Raw genomic sequence first — 23,624 nt, 5'->3', positions numbered from 1 at the left:
GCGTGTTAGACAGACCGTGATACAGCGTGTTAGACAGACCGTGATACAGTGGACACAGTCTGACCAGTCTCACTGCTCTCCTGAAATCAGGAAGCATTCAGGCTCAGATGCTTGTGCACTTCCAAGACTAGAAGAGAGAGGGACCCTAAATGGACTGAGGCCACTGACACATCAGTTCACAATCACGCAGGTTCAGAATCACAGCTGATCACTATCATGCAAAGTTCAGTCATGGAAAGCCATCTGACTCACACCAGCAAGGTAAGGCTGATCTCAGTTTGATCAGAATCCATGGACAACCCACAGCAGCTGAGTGTCACAGTCACATGAAGAGTGAGTGCCACAGCCACGGTCAATTCCAAAGGTGAGGTAACGTCACAAGAAAGCACGACAGTGGCAGATCCACAGACAAGAGGACAAACCAAGCTTCTATGAATTGTTGGATAGGACCTACAGCTGCAGAACCAAGATGATAACGCAATGGTTCACTGTGGAGTACACTTCAAGGGGTCACACGAGAGGAGAAATAAGAGGAAAGGAGAGGGCTATGGCTGACATTCTGATTTTAAAATACTTATGGACCTCCAATCAAAGTGATCACAACAGCTTCCACGTGCAGGCAGTTATGTGCTAGGCACTGGACTGGACTAACACTTCTCTCTACACGATCTGGGCCTCACAGGAATGCCTACCATGTGCTACTAGAGTAACACTTTTAAGTAGCCTGCCTTGCTGGAACTATGCAAATTAGAATCAAACTCAGTAGATGGGCAGTGAATGCCGCCAAGTTCTTCCCAACCCTCATCAACATAAAGCAATAGAACTTGACATAAAAAGGAGAATAGAGAGGGGGATGAGTGGAAGGATCAGAGGGAATCCATGTTTAAATACCTCAATAGGCTTTCCTGAAAAGAACAATTCACAAATGAATCACCTGGAGCGGGAAACCAGTGTCACTGCAGCTCTCACAGGCACAAGTCCTGTGACAAGAGACATCTGTCTGCTCATGTTTGGTCTCACCTTTAACTCCAACCTCATTCCCCTGGCAAATTCCAAATCCTTTCATGCATATTTCAATGAATAAAAATATAAACTATTATATTGAAAGGAAAAGGTTATGTGTTATCTAAGACTTATCACAAAGAATAAACTCCTTCGTAAGACAAGTTCTGAAATCTGGGGGCAAATGTCTAACTTAAGAAAAGTCCAGACCAGAACACCCTAGCCTTCAGCATGGCGAAACCAACCAAGAATTCACAGAACACTACACCAGATATCGAGCCATCAACTTCAAGTGCCAAACCCAAGAAAACTAAGACTTGCCATCAACCCAAAACCAGAACTAGAAGCAAGAAGAGTCCTCAGTCTTGTTCCAAATGTAGTGGGAAGATACAAAGGATGATAAAGAAGGCCAAGAACACCCTGCCAAGTATCCCAAAAAAGAAAGCTTCGAAGAAAACTGCACCACCGAAAAAGAAGACTAAACGGGCCAAATGTGAAGCACTATTTCATCGCCGCCGCCACCTAATGGATGAGATGACCACTAGCACTGAAACAGAAGCTGAGCCGACTAGTTCACACAGCTCCACTGAGTCAACTAGTGATGAGGAAAGCCAATAGACTCAGCAAGCCAACAAAGACCTGGAAATCTGCTCAAAGGTCTGGCAGCTGAACAATGTCAAACTGTGTAGACTCACCAGTTGCTACACAGTGCTTTGATGCTGATGAAAATAAAATCAATCTGATATGAAAAAAAAGAAAGAAAGAAAGAAAGAAAAGTCCAGACAGTAGTCTCATAGGTGATAGAATATTTGCAGAAGTTGGGAGATAGAATTAGAGTCAGAACCATGGTACTTTTCCCTCCAAATTCCTGTCATTTCCCCCAAATCATTCCCTATCACGGGTAGTTCTATCCTTCCTAGGTCTTCTCAGTCCCTTTCCCTGGCAGTGTCTTGGAATTTGACTGGAACACAGTTCTTGGAAGGTGGTCACATCCGGTAGCTAACCACCTCTAACTGCTCCGGGATGAGGTATAGCAGACAGGGGAGACACGGCAGAAACCTGGTCTCCTGTACTCATCTAAAACCCTGAAGAAAGAAAAACCTTTTCCTCTCATCTGTGAAACTTAACAATCACTTTCATCATTATCACATATGCTGCAAGATCTGAGGATAGGAGGGTCCGAAAAGAACTAAAAGCAAGAACCCAAAAGCACTGTGCAGGTTAACATACATTTTCTGCAAATGCCACTACCAAGAGCTGACACAAGGCTCTCAATGACACTGCCTTTGGATCCTTGTTAGTGCTAGCATGGCTCCTGACATCTTAAAGTGAACAATTCTCCTAGGCTGAGCCATATGGACTCAGGTTTATAGGTCTAAAACGGATAGTTATTAGAAGAAATCCTATAAAAGCTGTTTGTACTTTTAGAAAGAGGGTTGTTTAAGAAAAGCACTGAGGGCTAGAGAAATGGCTCAGCCGTTAAAGGTTAGGCTCACAATCAAAAACATAAGAAAAGCACTGAACAGTTATTATACCTCGGGTCTGGGCAGCTTCTTTTAAAGCAGCTAGAAGATGAGGCTTCAAGTTCTCCAAAATAAGTCTTGCTTCAAGACCTGGGAAAAGGGACCTAGAATCAAGAAGCACACGGCAGTTACGGTTCTAACAGTTCTATGGTTAAAAGCATCCACCATATAATTTCAAGCCAGTTAAACCTGCTATTTTATTTTATGTGAATTATAGTTCACACCAAACTTTGCTTTAGGCTTTGCTTTAAAATATGAGGGCATCATACACCACGAAAACTCAAAAACAGTCTCATATTCAACACTCTATACCCTCACTATAAGAAACACAGTTGCTGAAGCCAAGTATGATGATGTACACAGGTAACCCTAGAACTTGGGTGGCTGAAACAAGAAAACTGTTTCCAGGGTAGTCTGGGATACACCATGGCACTCTGTCTGAAAATTACAAAGAAATAATTATTTAATGTATCAAATTTAGATTTCAAGTTTGCCTGGAAACCGGGAAAGGGAATAACACTCGAAATGTATATAAGAAATACTCAAGTTAATTTAAAAAAAAAAGAAAAAAGAAAAAAAAATTAGATTTCAAGACAGTAATCCTAACTGACCTTACTTCGATTAGCTCTTTACAGTAATTGTTTTAGTGCTGTGTCTGACAAATAGCTACTCGAATAATGGTTTTCAGACAAGATATTACTATGTTGTCTTGGGATTCCCAGGCTCAAGTGCTCCTCCTGCCAATGCCTCCCACCAGCTGGGACTGCCAACACAAGGCAAGACCCAGCTTTCATGTTATCATGTGATTGGCAATGCCAGAATGCTTTTCATTTTAAAATGTAAAATGTATCTTTAACACTTCATGCCTTGCCCACCCACAGAATCCACACAGACACCTGGCAGTGAAGAACTCTGTAGAAAAGACGGCCCCCCACTGCCTAGGTCAAGCAGTGTCTGAGCCACACGGTATCTACCTTGGGAATTCTTCTGAGGTGATGTAAACAACATCTTGGTCAGAGACAGATGAGGAGAAGGGGACAAAAGCCCCACTCTGTAAAGGCAGCAGCTCCAGGCCAAGCAGCTCACTGTAGGCTTGGTCAGAAAGCACAAACTCCAGAAGATGGAGCTTTTCTTCGGCACTGCCCAGGTGGGCACACTTCCTCAGCACCTGCCGCACCCACACAGGCGTCACCTTCCTCACAGGAGATGCAGTGGAGGTGGCAGAGGCTGCACTGAGCTGAACAGCAGCAGCCAAGTTCCCCGGTACCCTGGCAATCTGCTTCCCTGAGCGCTGGAGGTAGTTGAGCACAGACTGTGTGGATTCTAAACTTTCATCGAGTTCTGAGAAGTGCACCTGCTCCAGCTTCACCCACTCGCCACCGACTGAGTAAATGACAGCATGCTGGAACAGTTCGCTAAACAGAGGACCCAACACCGGATGCCAGTGTGCCTTGACCTTGCTGGCCTCAGGCCAAAGTTTGTAGATGGCGTCCACTGATAAGGGGAGATCAGAGCTCTTCTCTGTCTCCAGGCGTTTTATTGAATCCAGGATGAGAGTAGCATAAGCTTTGGGAACAACATTCACAATAAGAAATTCATTCCACAAGGCCGCAGGGTCCCTCCATTGGTCCAGCTCTCTCCATTTTATGCTCCTGCGGTTGTCAGTCAGGCCAAAGAAGCCACTGATATGAACTGGAAGCCCTGTTCTGCTTTCCTCACCAGGAGGCAAGGGAAGAAAACAAAATGCTTTTCCTGAGAAATCGGATGTTGCTCCATTCTCTTCATCCCTGCCTGATAAAGACATGGCTAGACCAATGATTGGGACAAATTTCAACTCATCAGCCAAAGAATCCAGTTTACTACTAATGCCCCGCCCACCCACACTGTTACATACCAACCAAGATGTCTTCTGGGCATCTTTTGTACTCTCATCCTCTAGAGCTATGTTTATATGATATGTTACACAGGTTACACTGTTGCTTGGGATCTTTTTACAATAGTTACTTATAGCCGTTCCCAGAATCTTAATAGAATTTGGCCGTTCATGCTTCAGGGTCTTATTCTCACTAGCAGTTACTCTAAAGACCAGTTTTTCTGTCCCATCGGCCTCTCGGACATGTAAAGACACAGCCTGCACGCTCTTCAGGAAGAGCAGCACTGTGTCTGCATCCGCCCGGAAAGAGTCGAACAACTCCAGAACCTTCTGCTTAGTGTAGAGATTGCTGCTAAGCTGGGAAGGTTGTAAGCGCAGAGGGAAACGGAAAAACGTCCCTGGGAAGCTGCCGTTTGTAAAGGTTTCCTTGGTGCTTCCAAAAACACCAATGAACGGTGCAAACTGATCCGGAAGCTCATTTATTTCTTTGATGTCATCTTTGAGATTCCAACATTGGCCTGATTCGTGGGGGCCAAAAAGTGTTTGATGAGGGTCTAGCATTCCTATCTGGTCACCACTAAAGATACAAGGAACATCTGTAAAATTGAAAAACAAAGCATATGACCAACTCAAAAGTACAATGAACAACTGTAACTGCAGTCATGATGAAATGATAAGTATTATTGAAATATTACATAAGAAGTCGTCCGATACATAAAATTCTTCTACAAGTAACTTCATACTTTGAAAGTGATACAGAACGGTTTCTGGTTTGAGGCAATCTAGTAAGAGTCAGGAATAGAAACTTCTATGTTTTTATAATAGTATGTGCTATATCTTTAAATTCTCATTAAGTGTAAGATTAAATACTCTTTAGATATTTATACTCAGTGCTCACTGCCACATAAGGCCAGTTAGAAAGAAAAGAGTTACAACCTATGCTTGAAATTAAAGACTTAACTTTCTACTAAGTGCAGGTTGTTCCATTGCCACGAAACTGAGCAGGTACAGACCCCACAGCCAGGAAGCAATGAGCTTTGCAGGGGAAGGACTCACACGGTATACGGCTCCAGTTCGTAAAGAGCCACTCGTTACCACATGGCCTCTAAGCTAATGTCAACCGATTCTAAAGACAGTGATATTTCTACACTGGCAGAACTGGCTTTGTCAGAATTCTCACACTGAAAGAAACTCTTATCCATGGTGCTGCTCAAAGGGCTTCCCATGGATAATTCCGGTGTGTTTTCTCTCCCATTCAGACTTTAGCCCCTGATCTCCAAGCACAGTGCAACCCTAGTAAAGTCTGCCACCTCTTTAAGATGTGTACTTGTCAAATGCAAGTACTGCTGTGACAATCACCTAAATTCTTATTCATCTTAAGTAGCAAATCTGATGTCCAGTAAACCCAGCAACAGTACAATGTCGGATGTATTTGTCTGTAGACCCTTTGCACAATGCCACATGACACACCCATACTGAGTCAAGTCAGAGAGACTTCCAACACTGTGAAAGCATAGCCTGTGGCTTTCTCAAATCTCCAGACTGCAGAAGAGCCTCCAGCAAATGGCCCTCATCAGTGTGTTCACTGTCACGTAGAGGACAAAAAAACACTGAGCTACACACACGGGGCAGTTGACCTGCTCTAAATTTTTGCTAAGTCTCTACATTTGTGTAGTCCTCTGGTGTACTTCAACATGTACAAGCAAACCATGACTTAGAGCCCTGAAGATGAGCTTCCAAAGATGAATCTATAAATACAATGTTAAGACTCATGTGTGACAGCCATATTTTACTGTATAACAATAACTTTAATATGTCACATAGTCAATATGAAACAAAATATCGATGTTAATATAAACAGGGTAGATTTACTAACATTTATCTATAGTCTGCCTGACTCTACTCCCCACTTGCCCACACCCAATACTGCACCTGTTATATGGTAGACAGAATTAAACCCAATTCCAAATCTTCCAACCTTCAAGGGATCATCTTTTTTCCTGCTTCTTGCTATTTCCTGAATGCCATGCCAGTCCTCTGGGGTGAAAACCGCATTGTTGTACACATAGAGAGCTGACCCTGGGTATTGAAAGGCACAAGCAGATACTCAGCAAGGAGTACACCAGAAAGGACAGGCCTGCTTCAGGAGACTCATCCATACAAAAACCAACCAACCAAACAAACATGATTCCATGAGAAAACAGAGACACAGAGTACAGACTAAATTTTGCATTATTATTTCAGTTGTCTTCAAAATAAAAATAAGAATAAAATTGGTAAAAGCTACCAGTCAGAGACATATATTATTTGTCAAACGTTCTGAAAGAAGAAATTAAGAGAATTATGGAACTTAAATACCAAAAAATACAGAGCAAACAAGGCTATTCCCCAGTGCACCACACTCTGTGAAAACTCTTCTGAATCCCATATTTAAATCGTCTTTGTAGGAGGAATTTCTGGGAAATGTGTGCAGTGCACATCGGACTGTAATGTGCTGTTGGAGCTCACCAAGGAGCTAGCTCCGGGATCAGTGCTGTCCCCTTCCATTTTAGACCCAACCATGCTGTGCCAGTGCCTCTCCAAGGCCTCTTGTGAGGAAGTCTGGGGTCCCCTACCTCTATGACAGGAAGGGATAAGAATAGTAAAAGAGTACATGGGTAAAAACAGTGTGTCCTAGTGAATAGCTAGAAGGTAGTGTTTCTAACCAACATTACTACCACTTATCCCATGATAGAAAAGTTCTGCAATGGGAAAGAGGACCAGTTCCACTGTGCTCATCCATGGGGAGAAAGTTCAATGAGGAATTCCAGTCTGACTGCCTCAATATCCCTAGTCATTTTCTGTTGTATATTGTGTCCAATTTGATGATGTCATCTCTAGTAGTTGCTATTTGTTCTTTTACTTGGACACCATTCTGAGGGCAGACTCTGTTCTGCCCCAGACTCTCTATTGGGAACTCCAGCAGACTGTCTTAAAGGGGCTTTCTCAATAAATTTCTGCTGGATGCTTTCAGCCAAGTGATGTGATGCTTTTCATCTCTCTCTCTCTCTCTCTCTCTCTCTCTCTCTCTCTCTCTCTCTCTGTATCTATCTATGTATTTATGTATCTATCTATCTATCCATCCATTCATCCATCCATTTGTTGCTATTTATTCTCTTACTTTTTATGTATACTGAATAAGTTCATTCATTCAAAACTGAAGGTCTGACAAGCATAGATCATTCTCTAGATGTATAGAATAATGTATTAGGAAAACGTACAACCTAAATAACTTTGTCACTGTATTTTTTCATAAAGTTGAAAGTAATTGCTTACTAATATTAGTAATCACCTTGTGAAAATTTGGGTTGTGTGGTTTTGATTTTGCTTTACTTGATTTCTATAAAAGACATTGATGGTGTAATTTAAATAGTCATGCATTTGGTAAATATTTAAATAGATTATTTTAAATTATAATGCTACCTCCAAAGTGGTTTCTTTAACAATATATTGTATGTATAATTCTGAGCAAATACTCTCTTTTGAGACCTGTTTTCAGAAATCCTAACATTATCTAAGTATAAGCAACTATGTCAACTTTAAATGTGATCAATGTTTTCCTTTGAAAGTTGCTTAAGAAGAACACAGACACAATAAAGCACAGAGTAGATATGTATATCCTTAGACCTGTGCAACCTCCAAGCTAATGAACTACGAGAACACACAATACCCAAAGGACATCTCTCCGCAAGCTTCTTTAAACACAGAATGTTGGCCTGGTCTGGTGTTTGTTGTGTTTTTGTTGTTGTTGTTGTTGTTTTTCCCGGAGGTAGGGACCAAACCTGGGGCCTTGCGCTTGCTAGGCAAGCGCTCTACCGCTGAGCTAAATCCCCAACCCCTGTTGTGGTTGTTTTAATTAGTGCAACTGCTGTCTTTAAAACAAAGTCAGGACATGAAATTGATCAAGGCTGCAACAACTATTTTGAAAAAGACAAGCACACAGCAGTGAAAAAGTACTCAGGGGTCTAGGGGGTCCGGCGTCACCAGATTCACTCACTGTTACCAATGACAGCCGCAGGCTCAGTTTCTTCATCTAGACCAACAGTGGAGCTCTGCCTCCCCACACACAAGTGTTAGGAATCCACTGTGGCATAAATAAAGGCTCACCACAGCACACACCATAGAGAAGATCCCCTAAATTGTCAGCTATTTCTATTATGACACAGAAGTCTTCACTACAATATTAATCTTTGTTATATCATATATAATTTTACATAATGTGCAAAATACTAATAAATGACTCCTTAATATCCAATAGCTAAATACAGCTAATACAAAATGGCATCTGTCAAATACTATATGGTTCTGCCCACTCACTCTCTCTATACTAAAAACATCAGACACAAAAGGAAAATCACAGAACAGGCCCGGGAGTGAATTTCTTGCCAGAATCTAGAAAAAAAAAACCTATACAACTTTAGGATCTCTAGAAGGGAACTGAGAAGCCCAGCAGAGTCACCAGTACTATACATATCAGAGCACCACTGGGGAGGGAACAGTCATCTTCCCTCCTAGAGCCAACAGGAAAGCTAAGAGCGCAGACCCTCACTTAGGGGCGGGACTCCTGACTACTCCCCCCCCCCCTGTGTCCTGGACAATCAGGTTTGAGCTTGTGCATGGAGTCATGGCTGCCATCACTTTACTTATGAATGTCCAGAAAACACTTTATGCCTCTGGCTCATGCAGTCTTCTCACTTTTCTAGAAGGCACAGATTACGAAAAATTGGAAGAACCAGACTTATTAAACATTCAGACCTATTTTCTTCAAAGGAAGAAAAGTGACTGATCCCTGGCCACCCAGGAAGTTGGAGTGGGTGTTGTCTAACAACCCAGTAATCCTTTTGCTGTTCTATGGGGCCAGCCTTCCGGAATCCCCCAGTGTCGTGAGCATTGTTTAGGCCCTGGTCCTAAGCTTAGTCTCTCAGTAAAGAGAACCCAGGCCTATGAAAGAGGCCCTAGGGACTCTGCATTCTCCACCAAAAGAATCTACCCTGTGCTCATTACAAGCCCTTCCTCCTAGGCCCCTGCCCTGAGCACTATTTATCAGTCACTAGAACTCACTCACATTGTAAAGGTCACAGGTGCTTTGCTACTTTGCTTGCAAGTTTCTATATAGCTATGACTAAAGCTTTGTCACAACTTCTTTATTTCCAAAGCTTTTTTTTTTTTTTTTAGTTCTTTTTTTCGGAGCTGGGGACCGAACCCAGGGTCTTGCGCTTCCTAGGTAAGCGCTCTACCACTGAGCTAAATCCCCAGCCCCCAAAGCTTTTTTAATTGGATTTTTTTTTATTTATTTACATTTTGAATGTTATCCCCTTTCCAGGTTTTCTATCTATAAACCCCCTATCCCATCCCCCCTTTTCCCTTCTTCTATGAGGGTATCCTCTACCCATTTACCTACTCCTCCTCGCCCTGGCATTCCCCTACACTGGGGGGAGGGGAGGCAGGGTCCAGCCTTGGCAGGACCAAGGGCTTCTCCTTCTATTGGTGCCCAACAAGGCCATCCTCTGCTACATATGCAGCTGGAGCCATGGGTGTGTCCATGTGTACTCTCTGGATGGTGGTTTAGTCCCTGGGAGCTCTGGTTGGCTGGTACTGTTGTTCTTAGGGGGTTGCAAACCCCTTCAGCTCCTTCAGTCCTTTCTCTAACTCCTCCAATGGGGACCCCATTCTCAGTTCAATGGTTGGCTATGAGCGTCCACCTCTGTATTTGTCAGGCTCTGGCAGAGCCTCTCAGGAGACAGCTATACCAGGTTCCTGCCAGCATGCACTTCTTGGCATCAGCAATATTGTCTGGGTTTGGGGGCTATACATACATATAGGGACTGGATCCCCAGGTGGGGCAGTCCCTTTACTGTGCTTAAATGTGTAAGAAAAATAAACCCTGAGGCCAGACTCTGGAAGTTCTTACCCAGAGCTTGTAAAAGTGATGATGACTCCAATTTCTCTCTTCATCTCTCACTTCCCTGCTGGCTGTGAGGCTTACAGGGGCCCTAACACCACCTCCCCGTGTGAGGTGATCCCTCAGCCGTGGGAGGAATGTGTATGACTGTTTCAATCTTTTGGTGGTGGTTGTGGTGGTAGTATATCGAAATGCTAAGTGAAGGTCTGGCTGGCCCAGAACTCATTATACAGCTTTAAATTCACAGAATCCACCAGCCTGACTGTTGGGACTAAAAGTGTGCACCACTATATGCAGCTGTTTCAATATTTTCTTTGAAGGCAGGAAGCAAAAAACCTGAACAAATGCTTCTAGGAGCTCCATATTCTCACCAGCACAGCACATCAGAACAATGAACACAGATCACCTGGGCATGAGGATAGCCCATCACAGCATTTTCTCCCCCAATTTCTCCTAAGAAGAACTAGGAAGAAAAATTGCCCTTTCTGTCACTAGTTTTTCACAGGGGGACATGGAGATCAGAGGGACTGCCTGGTATGTCACTGCCTGTGGGGCTGTGCAATGGGTAGGGCTGTATAGGACCAGGAGGTGGCCTGCAGTCCCCTGAATGCAAACTGAACATGATTGCAGGAGGCAACATTAGAGAATAAAATTAGAGCCAAGAAACTACAAGCTCCTCTCACCACTGAATGACTGGACTCTGGAGGCCAGCACTAGAGTCAGCAAGGTGGCAGGACTCAGAACCGGGGTGCAAGCCTCGTGATATTACCACAACATACACATCTCTTCTTCCAGATCAAAGTTCCACTGCCAAGTCCTAAAACTAATGTCAGAATGACAGCAGCCATGGCAATAAGCACTAAGTATCCAATAGCAATGGCGACTACCTTCACGAAACACGGTTTTGTTACCTAAACTTCTCTCAGCCACATCTAAGAAAAGGAGCTAAGCCTTCTTTTTCACAGTTGCTGTCCATCACATGCACAATCACCCCCAACTTCAGAGCGGAGCCAAGTTACATACGCGTTTTCCACATTTCAGAGTTTGAACAAGCTGGCAAGCACCGACAGGTAACGCCTCTTTCCCTTCTCCCCTCTTCCTGTGAGGCTATGTTCTCTCTCCCAGCAGAAGGGCAGCCCAAAAGTAGAAGATAATGTATAAAAGCAGAGCTTTTTACAACTTCTTACCAAATGCATAAGAGATGATCTTTATATAGAAGCAGTGTCCTTTGTCTTATTCATAATATGAAGTACGGGTTGACCAACAAGAATGGGAGGCTATGTGATTACATTGCTAGCCATTTAATTTTTATTTTTTTCTCTAAGGTTACTACCGACTGGCAAAAAAAGTCTTCCCAGCAAAAGCAGAGGAAAACAACAACACTGAAGTAAACATGTCAAGAAGTACACACGATAATTACACTTTTTATTAAACAAAGTATTAAAAACCACCATTAGTATAAAAGATAAAATTTACTTCAATTTATTCTTACCCTGATATTGCGCCATATCTTTTGACCAAAGAGTCTCCGTTCCATATTGTGTTTCATCATATAAAAATTTAACCTCTGTGGCCCCAGCATCTTCTGCATTCTGAATTAATTCCTAACCATGAAATATACCAAAAGTTACATTAATGTAGTAATCTACTGTCCAACTTCGTTTCACCTACAATATCTAAAAAGAAAGTATGTATAAGAGGAAAAACCTCACGGTCTCCATGGGTGAAGTCAAGCTCTAGTCAGGCTCCTTACTGGAGGAGTTCCTACACACACAGGAGCTGGGAACTTTCCCAGCATCACACCTGAACCTCACCTTGGAAACTGCTATCATCTAACCTCTGACTACAAATCCTGGAAGTGCGACAAACCCACCCAAAGCCTGTTCAAAGGAGACAACTCTAACTCAAAGCTCGTACAGATTATTCTGAGACAGCTTATGCTTAAACGGCTTCCAAAAATAGAGCACTAGCTCTCAATTGTTTACCAACTTTAAAAAAGAATCCCATATTCCTTTTTTTCTCCTAGAAACAAGGATACTCAATAGTATTAGTCTACATGCACCCTTAATAGGCATGGCAGCCTGACATGCCTGAGGCAGGAAGTGTCTTAGCACCGAGAACCATTCATAAGGGAGTAGGTTGATCTTTTGTTGGATATGGGTGAGTGGTGGGTGCCTAGACATCTGTGACCTAGAAAGGAAAGGCAAGGGCATCAACAAAATTCTCAGTCCTAACCACCCAAATACTTCCTAACAACACATGCTGGTCAACTAGAAGCAAGCTACAGCTGAAATAAGATCCAAGTCCTAGAGATGCGCCCACACTCATCAAGCTTGAATGGCTCTCTGGAGCCACCCTGTCTATAGGCTCTGTGAGGGAAAATCATCACATGAGAAATTCCTGAACAGGCTCCTACTTAGAATAAAGCAAACTGAGGGCCACCCCTTTAACTGAATATGTGGATGTTTAGAAAAGTACACACACACACACACACACACACACACACACACACACACACACTCACCCCATGATAATTCATCGACACCAGACATTAGGGAAAGTCTTTTTTATTTCCCCGAAACCTTGGAATTACTAAATTAAGGGGCACGTCAGCCAGTACTGAAGCAATAGCACAGTCTCTACAAGAGAACGAATGTCAGAGAACTCAGGAAGAAGAGACTTAAACAGCCAGGCTGGGATTGGGCTGACCAGGTTCACCAAGCACATCCAGTGGCCTTGTGGGTACTTCAGTATAGCTCGAGGGTACATGCTTGTCTGGCATATGAAAGGTCCTGGGTTTGAGCCTCAGAATCAAAAAACTGAGAGCTGGAGATTTGGGCCAGCAGCCATACATCTAACCCTGAATATAAACACCCGAACCTTCCTAAGTACCCACACGTCCATTAGCAGCTATGGTTCCTAGTTACACAGCTGCCATTTCTCATAGGTGTTTTAATGGCTTAGATCCCTTTGTTTTCTGTTCAGTCCAAGAAAGTCTTTAAAACTGAGCAAGATGTTAATATGACGGGTGGACAGTAAGAACTAAATGATGGGTAGAATACTACGTTAGCTTACAAAAATGAAAGCAGCTCATAGAGTCTGTCCTCAGGACTTATGTGTATTATAGGAAGCAGGGATTAGGAAAATTTGAAAACTGAAGATAATACACTAAGTTCCAGGCCCCAAATGCCAATCCCAGGCTGTACAACAAGTAAGGATTAATGAGCTCCTCCAAGGTGGTAACCCTTAGGGGATCACTGTTATGGATTCCAGGAGGCAGCAGGTCCCTAAAAATCTGGACCCACTTTATCAAACACCATAGAAGGTGGAGGTTGACCTACAGGCAACACTGAGCCCAGCACTAAAATACCCAAGGAATGGAGATGCCATTGAACAGGCTACAATAAAAACATCACAAGAAGAGCAAAGGAGGCCAACCCCAGGCAACCTGGCACATTCTTCCTGGATGTAAGGATCCTACTCTTCTGACCCAACTCCTGTAATCAACAACTGAATTGTCACTCTGAATCCGTGTGGATCATTCAGTCCTCCCCAGCCCCATGACAATTCCATAATCATACCCTTCATTTCTCCAGCAACCAATATAAAGAAACAGCTTTCAAACTAGCCGTCTATGAAAACTGCCCTGAAAGTCCCTGGCTCCGACTCTGAGAGCTGCACTGAAGAAGCTACTCCAGTGTGCCTTAAGACAGGCCCTGACAGCACAACCTTTGTGCCTATCTCAGCATGACATGAGCTACTAGACCTTAAAACATTGCTAAGCTGGGAGAGAAGCAAGGGCTGAAACACTGAGGATGGGAATAACAAGGAGGGCGCATACACAGTAACTGACCTACTGCCCCAGTTCACTAGGAAGGGCTCTTACTAACACCAAACCTAATTTCTGCAAAAATCTTCTTCCATTGCCTTTTCTGTAGATGTCTACTTCTTTCCTCTTCATGAGCATATTCACACTTGAAGAATATATTCTAAGCCATGTCCATATCCCACCACTGAGACTGAAGCAGAGGCATTGTGAACTTGAGGCCAACCTGGACTACGAAGAGAATTCCACTCCATTCTGGAGAAAAAAAATACTGTGATCATATGTATATAAACAAATAAGAAATTACCTAATTAAAGTAAACTCCCTCACCAAACAAGCCTCTAAATCCAGAGGCCAAACAAGCCTTACATCCTGACCTCTACGTGGACTGGCATCAGGCTGCTGAACTCTTGGTTGGTTATTTGACTGATGGCTGGTGTGTGACACCAGGGCTCAGTGCTCTGCAGAAGCACTCCTAGACTAGGAAACTGTTTAAAGAGGGTCACCTGCAGCAGCTTAGTGTAGTCCTGCACCCACAAGTCCTCCTCCCTTCGTGCCAACTGTATTCTCCAATCTACTCCACTCAGCTGTGCACTGTGGCCGTGGAGGCAAGGTGATACAATCAAATGCAAACACTAAGTGTTTCCCTCTGAAGGTAAACCACACGGGACTCTGCCAGATCTCCTACCTTAAGGATCTGTCCTCCTTCTGGATATCTTCTTAAAATATCCTTGAGAAAATCAACAAGTGGTGGTGTTGTTTGACCAAATCGACCTAAAATGCAGAATATATTTTAAAAGATTTAGAAAAACAGGATTTCATGACTTTCCTCCTGGGGGTTATCTGGCTCCGTTGCATGGTTTCATGTATGGCACAACAGAATCCTAAGACCAACTCAAGGGGCAGCAAAGTCAACTCCGTGTTACCAGATCTCAAGACATGTAACTAAGTGGCCCATCGGGTGTTAAGGATCTTTCTAAGGCATACTTTCACGAAAGGATAATTCGACAGCAAGCAGCATGGCAGAAGGACAAAGATGCTACTATTGTGTAAGGCAATTAAATTACTGCTGCTGTTTATTACCCTGTGGTGAAAAACAAGCCAGAAATCATGTCACCTATTGTCATGTTCTTATTACTCTCGGATGTGACCGATGGTGCTGAAGCCCAATGACTGACTAGGTTAATCACCAAGTCCTGCCTGCACTGTTCTACCCCAGCTGTCTTCAGCAGGAAGATGTGAAGAGGAGGATGGAGAAAAACTTTCATAAGAACAACAAAAATTTAAAATCTGTATATAAATAAAAAGTAATAACGTGCTTACACAAAGTAACCATCACCACAGGCTGGAACCAGAGTATCCTGTTCTTCAGACGTCAGAATATTTGCACTAGTTAATAAAGTATCTTAAGGATACTTTGATCCAAGGCCAAATAAGACATCCATGTATATCTAATATACACCTAAGGTCCATAGCCTGAGGGTGAGCTATATAAAATTTTTACTATAAACTGCCATGAGGTCAAATATGGAACTTTTTGTTGTTGGCATCATGCCAAGTGCCTTTGGCCTACTTTAGATTTCTACATAAGGGATCCTCAACCATATCCAACAGATTTATATAATTTTGACACAATCATCACCAAGACCAAGACTAAGCAAGACTACATCAACAGATTTCTCTCGCTTATCATAGAACTGCCTACATTCACCTGTTTCGTCTGGCTTGGGCAGCCCCTCCTTGCATTCCATAATATGCTCTCATTTCGTGTTTAAAATAAAACCTTTAGTTCAGGCTACTTTACTGAGGTGTGTACAAAACGTTACAAATACTTAATGCATGAAGTTGGAGGTCAGTATAGACCCATGAAACTATCGAAACGTCACTATCATCATCACCACACCTTATCAAACGTTTCTCTCAACTCCATTTTGTTTTGACTTTATTCCTTTTGTGGAAAAGCATTTAAGATATTCCTTCTTAACAATGTTATTACTTTATTTGTTTGCTTGATTATTTTTGAAACAGCATCTTGCTAGGTAGCCTAGCCTGAGTCTGCCTCCTGTATACTGAGATTACAAGCGTGCGCCACTACGCTCGGCTGTCCCTAGCAAGCTGTCGGGTACATACTACCACCCGCCATAGCTGGGCCCTTCACTGTGCAGCAGATCTTCACTTCTCATCTGTTTTGCAAACCTGAAATTTTATTCTTTTGGACCAACACCTCTTCATTTCACCCTCTTCCCAGTTCTAGGCAGCCACTATCCTCCCTAAAATCTTTAATGGACTAAATTGTGGCATATACTTCAGATTAAGTCAATATTATACCTCCCCCTTTTAAGCCTTTTGATTGAAGGTTTACAAAAAGACAGGTTTTAGAAGTCAGATCTCCAATCTTGATCCAATCAGGTATCTGAAAAAGGGAACAGAAAATGCGTAAGAAGCAACGTAATGTAGTTCCAAGGAAGTGTTCATGAGCCCCGAAAAACCAATCAGGAGCTGATCCGACGCAACCCCACCAGGGTCTTCATTCACCCACTCGAGCATGGGCTTACTGCTCACTGCTGACCCACAGGATGGTTCCGGTGGAGAAAAGCCCCAACACTCATGGGACAAGGTTTTATAGAAAATGAAAAGTGAGGGGTGAGTGTCTCTAGCTTGGCAAGCATCTAATTGGTGCCGGGGCTACTGTGACCTTTAACATGATGGGCTGGTACAGGGAGCCATACCGTAAACTTCATTTCTGCTTTCCTCCTGATTGGTGGTTGTTAGGAAGGGGCAGGCCTGTAACCTGAGGGTGCAGATTTGTTGGGGAATAACCTCTTGTTGGGAGGTAGCCTGGAAACTTGAGCTAGGCTCAGGTTTTATTGGGGGGTAACCTGGAAACTGGAGCTAGGTACCAGCCTACTAGTTTACTTGAGTTTAAACTTAGGTCAGGTCTTCAAAGATGGAGTCTGAACCCAAAAAAATTTGGTCTCTCAATAACATCAATACTGTCACTTCAAAACTTCCTCAAATGTTTTTCATTCAAGTAACACTTACTATCCTTACCAAGAAATCAGCTGTTCTGATAGGAATGTTCCAGAGGGCAGAACAGAATTTTAGTTCAGGGAATAATTAAATTATCTAAGTTTAAGTTAGGATTTTCCTTCAAGTAATTACAAATAAAAACAAATCTATTTTTCTTCTACCGTACAGTCCACCCCCTTCCTTTGTTCCCGCCTTCTCTTTGACAGGCTAGGCAAGTATTCTACCACTGATCTACACCCCCAGCCCCAGTCATCTCAAATTCAGTTTCAAATATGTGTAAGATCATCAACACAAACACCTTTTTGGCCAGTGATATGGAGGTGCATTTGGTGTATCTGCAATGCTCCAGGCAACGACAGCAACAGATCAGAGGACAGAACTCTGGCATATTAATATGCATGGAGACTTTCTTGGGTTAATCTACATGGCATTTCCCTAAAATAGCAGTGCATTTCCCATTATTTTCAGGGAACTCCACAGAATTGTGTTCCTAGACATTCCCTTTGGACAGCATTACCACAAATGCCCCTGAAAGGATGGCAGTGAGCTGTAACTTCCCTGAAAAATGCCCCAGTGCTTGCCTTCCTGTTCCTAATAAAGGCAGGTACTTTAAAAACTCGACCTGGAAAATTGCGAGCTCACCGCTTTTGAAACCTCTAGCACCCTATCTTTATTTCACACTGCGACCAACAGTGTCAGCACCAATAGTCACTTCAGGGGACATCTCTCTACAGCTCCTTCCAGGCCCACGCACACACGCTCCAGTCTCTCCAGTCCAAGCTGCAGGTCCCCACTCCCAGGAGCAGCTGATCCACATCTCCTGGGCTTTAATAACCATTTCCCATTTGATCTCCTTACTTCCTGTACGTCCTCGGTTGTAAAGCATGGTCACATCATACACCTGCTGACCCTGGGGACTGTCCTGTGAAAACCTGTGCGTGTCTTACACTGGCACTCAAAGAGGCATAGATGAGAATACTGACTGCCACTAATGAGAGAAAACAACAACAACAGAACAAAACCAACTGAGAAATAGCCCAAATGCTGTCATATATTTGCATGGCAAACAATCACACAACAATGAATACCAAACAGCCGAGATATGTACACTTTACATGGATACTAATATTGAAATACTGAGTGAAAAAAAGCTGCCCAGCTTATTCCCTAAAGAATGATAAGCTTCTCTGTAAGGCAAAGGACACTGTGGTTAGGACAAAACGGCAACCAACAGATTGGGAAAAGATCTTTACCAATCCTACAACAGATAGAGGCCTTATATCCAAAATATACAAAGAACTCAAGAAGTTAGACCACAGGGAAACAAATAACCCTATTAAAAAATGGGGCTCAGAGCTAAACAAAGAATTCACAGCTGAGGAATGCCAAATGGCGGAGAAACACCTAAAGAAATGTTCAACATCTTTAGTCATAAGGGAAATGCAAATCAAAACAACCCTGAGATTTCACCTCACACCAGTGAGAATGGCTAAGATCAAAAACTCAGGGGACAACAGATGCTGGCGAGGATGTGGAGAAAGAGGAACACTCCTCCATTGTTGGTGGGATTGCAAACTGGTACAACCATTCTGGAAATCAGTCTGGAGGATCCTCAGAAAATTGGACATTGAACTGCCTGAGGATCCAGCTATACCTCTCTTGGGCATATACCCAAAAGATGCCCCAACATATAAAAAAGACACGTGCTCCACTATGTTCATTGCAGCCTTATTTATAATAGCCAGAAGCTGGAAAGAACCCAGATGCCCTTCAACAGAGGAATGGATACAGAAAATGTGGTACATCTACACAATGGAATATTACTCAGCTATCAAAAACAACGACTTTATGAAATTCGTAGGCAAATGGCTGGAACTGGAAAATATCATCCTGAGTGAGCTAACCCAAACACAGAAAGACATACATGGTATGCACTCACTGATAAGTGGCTATTAGCCCAAATGCTTGAATTACCCTAAATGCCTAGAACAAATGAAACTCAAGACAGATGATCAAAATGTGAATGGTTCACTCCTTCTTTAAAAGGGGAACAAGAATACCCTTGGCAGGGAAGAGAGAGGCAAAGATTAAAACAGAGACTGAAGGAACACCCATTCAGAGTCTGCCCCACATGTGGCCCATGCATATACAGCCATCCAATTAGACAAGATGGATGAAGCAAAGAGCAGACCGACAGGAGCCGGATGTAGATCGCTCCTGAGAGACACAGCCAGAATACAGCAAATACAGAGGCAAATACCAGCAGCAAACCACTGAACTGAGAATAGGACCCCCGTTGAAGGAATCAGAGAAAGAACTGGAAGAGCTTGAAGGGGCTCGAGACCCCATATGTACAACAATGCCAAGCAACCAGAGCTTCCAGGGACTAAGCCACTACCTAAAGACTATACATGGACTGACCCTGGACTCTGACCTCATAGGTAGCAATGAATATCCTAGTAAGAGCACCAGTGGAAGGGGAAGCCCTGGGTCCTGCTAAGACTGAACTCCCAGTGAACTAGACTGTTGGGGGGAGGGGGACAATGGGGGGAGGGTGGGGAGGGGAACACCGATAAGAAAGGGGAGGGGGGAGGGGGATGTTTGCCCGGAAACTGGGAAAGGGAATAACACTCGAAATGTATATAAGAAATACTCAAGTTAATAATAATAAAAATAAATTAAAAAATAAAAAAAAAGAATGATAAGCTTCTTCTAACAGGCACAACCAGCAAAAGTGAATGGAATATTGTTTGGGTTATATATTTAGGTTACACATGCATATGAAATGCAAGCATAAAGATACCCATTATGTCTTCATGGGTGATCATTCCACTGGTCAATTAACCATCTAATTAATTACAAAAGGAAGTAATACATAGTCCAGCACTCATTAGTCCAATTTGGGATCACTAAGGTGCACTGGGAGAAAAAAAATGGCACAAAGTGCAAAGGAAGGAAACTGTGAAGTTTCCAGGTTTTAAAGAGAATCAACTACAAGGAACTAGATACCTAATATAAGTGCATCTGTTTAACCAGATATAACTGTAGGTCTGACAATCAACAATCTGGTAGACTATAGTCTCTGTTGCTGTCACAGGGAAGAGATAAGCAGGCTGGCTATGGAGACATCCTCAGCCATGCTAACTCTATGGAGTGTGCCAAGATGTGGGGTCTGTATAGGCCTTCCCTTCCCTTCTGGATACTAAAACTGAGCAAAGAAAATGTCCCTATTCTCCCCAGATGCCATGTAGCTTCTATTCAAAGTGCCTGAATCAGTGTTTTTAAGTGAGTATAAAATCATCAGAAGCTTGATCTTGCCATCCTCATTCTCCATTATGAACCTCAGATGGGCATCTTCAATTACTAACAAGTAGTGACTCTATTCAAATTATTAAATAGCGTGATAATATAACTTCTGCAGATCACCCAAGGCCTCTTCCTTTTTCTAAATGTCAAAGACACAGGGGGGGAGGGTGTTCAAGAGTTGAAAGCTGGGGGTCGGGGAAGGGACGTGACACACTTGTGATGAATTAAAAGAGAAAAGCTAAATCTTCGTCTGCTATCTGTTATCATCTGCTGCTCACACTGAAATATTCAGAATTTAATAATGTCAATCTAAAAGATTCTAAGCAACATGGAACTGAAAGGTAAAGCCCACCGGTGAAGAGAATGGCAGCATGCAAGGTTTCTTCAGAGCTTAAATGAGGTGGTAGATGGAGAGGCCACAGAACAGTGTCTGGAGCTCAGCAGGGTGTAGAGGTCATAGAACAGGGCACGGAGCTCTATAATCCTCTTCCCACACACTCCCCAAATACAGAAAGGGAGAAATGCTAAGCCCAGGACGCTGAGTCCTCTCTCCAGTTCTGACCTCTCTTTCCGATTCCATCTGCAGCTGTGAGCTGCCTTTCAGTCCTCAGAGTCACAGACCATGACTGACTAGACTCTCAAATGGGAAGGCAGATTCTGACACATGAACTGACTTTTCTTATCCATACATGGTGGTGGCAAGCAGGGTCTGGGTCACCCACTTCTCCATTCTGTGCATTTTCCTAGCTCCACACTTCTTCCAGAATGAACTGCCTTTGTCATCTGCTAAGGGACCCTTGCTCTCCTGCTCTGACTCCAGGCTTGCAAACATGCTCCACACAGCCTTCTGCCTTCGTTTACTCCCACTCTCCTTCCTTTAGATCTATGTGGTACCAACCACCCATGTCTGTCCTTTACAATGTGTCCTTCATTTGCTTATTTGTAGTGTGTGGTGTGTGTGTGGTGTGGTGTGTATGCATGTGTATGGTGTGTGTGTATATGTGTGGTATGTGTGTGCGGTATATGTATGTGTATGGTGTGTGTGTATGTGTGTGGTATGTGTGTGCATGTATGTGTATGTGTTGTGTGTGCATGTATGTGTGTGTTGTATTGTGTATGGTGTGTGTATGTGTGTGTGTTGTGTGTGCATGTATGTGTGTGTGTTGTGTGTGCATGTATGTGTGTGTTGTATTGTGTATGGTGTGTGTATGTGTATGTATGTATATATGTGTATATGCGTGGTATGTGTGTAGTGTGTGGTATGTGTGTATGTATCCATGTATATATGGTGTGTGTAGTATGTGTGTGTATATATGTATGTGTGTGTGGTGTGCATAAGGTATATGTGTGTGATGTGTGTATGTATGGTTTGTGTGTAGTGTCTGTGGGATGTATGTATATATGTATGTATGTGCATGGTATATGTGTATATGTATGTGTGTAGCATGTGTGTAGCATGTGTGGTATATGTATTTTTGTATGTGTGTTGTGTGTGTGTCTAGTATGTGTATATATATGGTGTGTGTGGTTGTGTGTGGTATGTGAATATGTGTGTGGTATGTGTGTGGTATGTGTGTGTAGTGTGTGTAGTGTGTGTAGTGTATGTATGTATGTATGTATGTATGTATGTATGTTGTGTGGGTGTCTGGTATGTGTTTTATATGGTGTGTGTGGTTGTGTGTGGTATGCATATATGTGTGAATGGTGTGTTATGTGTGTATGAGGAGGGCACATGTGTGAAGGTCAGAGAACAAGCCTGTAGAGATGGCTCTCTCCCTCCACTTTCACATGGGTTCCCAGCTTAAGTTCAGTTGCCAGGCTGGCACAGCACTGAGCATCTCCCTTCCCCTACCCCCTGCTTTCCGATTCACCTTCACAGCCTAAGTCTAGAACCTCATGACCTCAAACCAGATCAGTGATGCACCTGGGTCTCTTTCACCCTCACAACCACCCAACCCAAACAATATGACCACTTCAACCACCCCAAATCTGAGTCTTGCAAAGGCACCTGCAAGAAACTAATCCAGTGTCAAGAGCTACAACTGAGTCATGTTAGCATATGCATCTAGGGAGCACAATGACAAAGGACCCAGGAGTAGTGTGGGCATAGACACCGAAGAGCAGACCCATGGCGGCCAGGAAGAATGAAGGTGGCACAGACAAAGCCTTAGCAGTGTGTTCCTCTGCAGTTCTGCCTTAACTCCTTGGGCAAGCCAATGTCTGCACAGCAGCAAACACCCCTGAGGAAAGTGATAAGAAATAACCTGTCTGTAGAGGGGCTTGAGAGCTCATTCATCAGAAATCTATGTCTAATGAACAGGAAACCAGAAAACTGACCCAGGTGTAGAAGAATTCAAGACCACCCTGGAGGGCTCTGAATTGAGCAGTATGGAAACCCAACTAGAAATGCCATCCACAATACTCAAGTTACTCCTGTAATTTTATTTGACTTTCTAAGTCCTGGAAATGATGGCCTTTATCACCAAGAAAGGAAAGATATTAGAGTTAAAGAACAAGAGCATTTCCAATAAAACTTAAACTTCCCTCTCAAGGAAGGACTTGCCCCATCATTTAAGACTACAACTGAGCATGTGAAATGTTCTCGCCTTCCTAAGTACTGGTGAACGAAGTCACTCATTAGCACTTCAAAAGTTTTAGGTTTTCTCCTCAAAATAACAATTTGGGTATTAAGTTATGTCTGAAGACTCTTTTCAGCTGTAAATTTCTGTGGTTCAAAGTAATTGGTGTAGAGTATTTGCCCAGCACATGCAAAGCCATAGGTCTCAGTCCCAGATCCACAAAGGGAGTGGGAAGGGCTCCAGAATAGGCTGTTTTAAAAACACGACTCTTGTTAAACTTAGAAACTGAAAACTATAAATGATGATTCCATTCTATGGATGGTGATGTCTGTGAAACTTAAAAATTCCTTGGTTCACAACGCCCATCAAAAATCGTGTCTTGGTTTTGGGCAGTGAAGATTCACAAATGTGGAAACTGTAAATGCACACACCCCCCCCCAAAACACACACACACACACACACACACACACACACACACACCAAAAACCCCCTAACAACCTACAATGGCGCTCCTGCCATTCCCAAGCTCCAGCTATTCACAAAG

The 23,624-nt window shown here is 43.1% G+C and overlaps 1 protein-coding gene across 4 annotated transcripts in view; it reads right to left on the bottom strand.

Annotated features, from left to right (window-relative positions):
- Sacs (sacsin molecular chaperone) overlaps positions 1–23,624 on the bottom strand; it is a 72,970-nt gene that overhangs the window by 20,205 nt on the left and 29,141 nt on the right. For all 4 annotated transcript variants that reach the window (XM_087585701.1, XM_087585702.1, NM_001427721.1 and 1 more), the window contains 6 exon segments: positions 16,494–16,578; positions 14,854–14,939; positions 11,832–11,943; positions 6,331–6,477; positions 3,500–4,994; positions 2,538–2,629 (listed from right to left, as the gene is read on the bottom strand). In XM_087585701.1, coding sequence (XP_087441827.1) covers positions 2,538–2,629; positions 3,500–4,994; positions 6,331–6,477; positions 11,832–11,943; positions 14,854–14,939; positions 16,494–16,578 — 2,017 coding nt within the window.

This window comes from Rattus norvegicus, chromosome 15, assembly GCF_021556685.1.
Source record: "Rattus norvegicus strain SHRSP/BbbUtx chromosome 15, alternate assembly SHRSP_T2T, whole genome shotgun sequence".
NCBI classification, from domain to species: domain Eukaryota; kingdom Metazoa; phylum Chordata; class Mammalia; order Rodentia; family Muridae; genus Rattus; species Rattus norvegicus.
The sequence above is the reverse complement of the archived record's forward strand: the minus strand, read 5'-3'. Positions and strand labels throughout refer to the sequence as shown.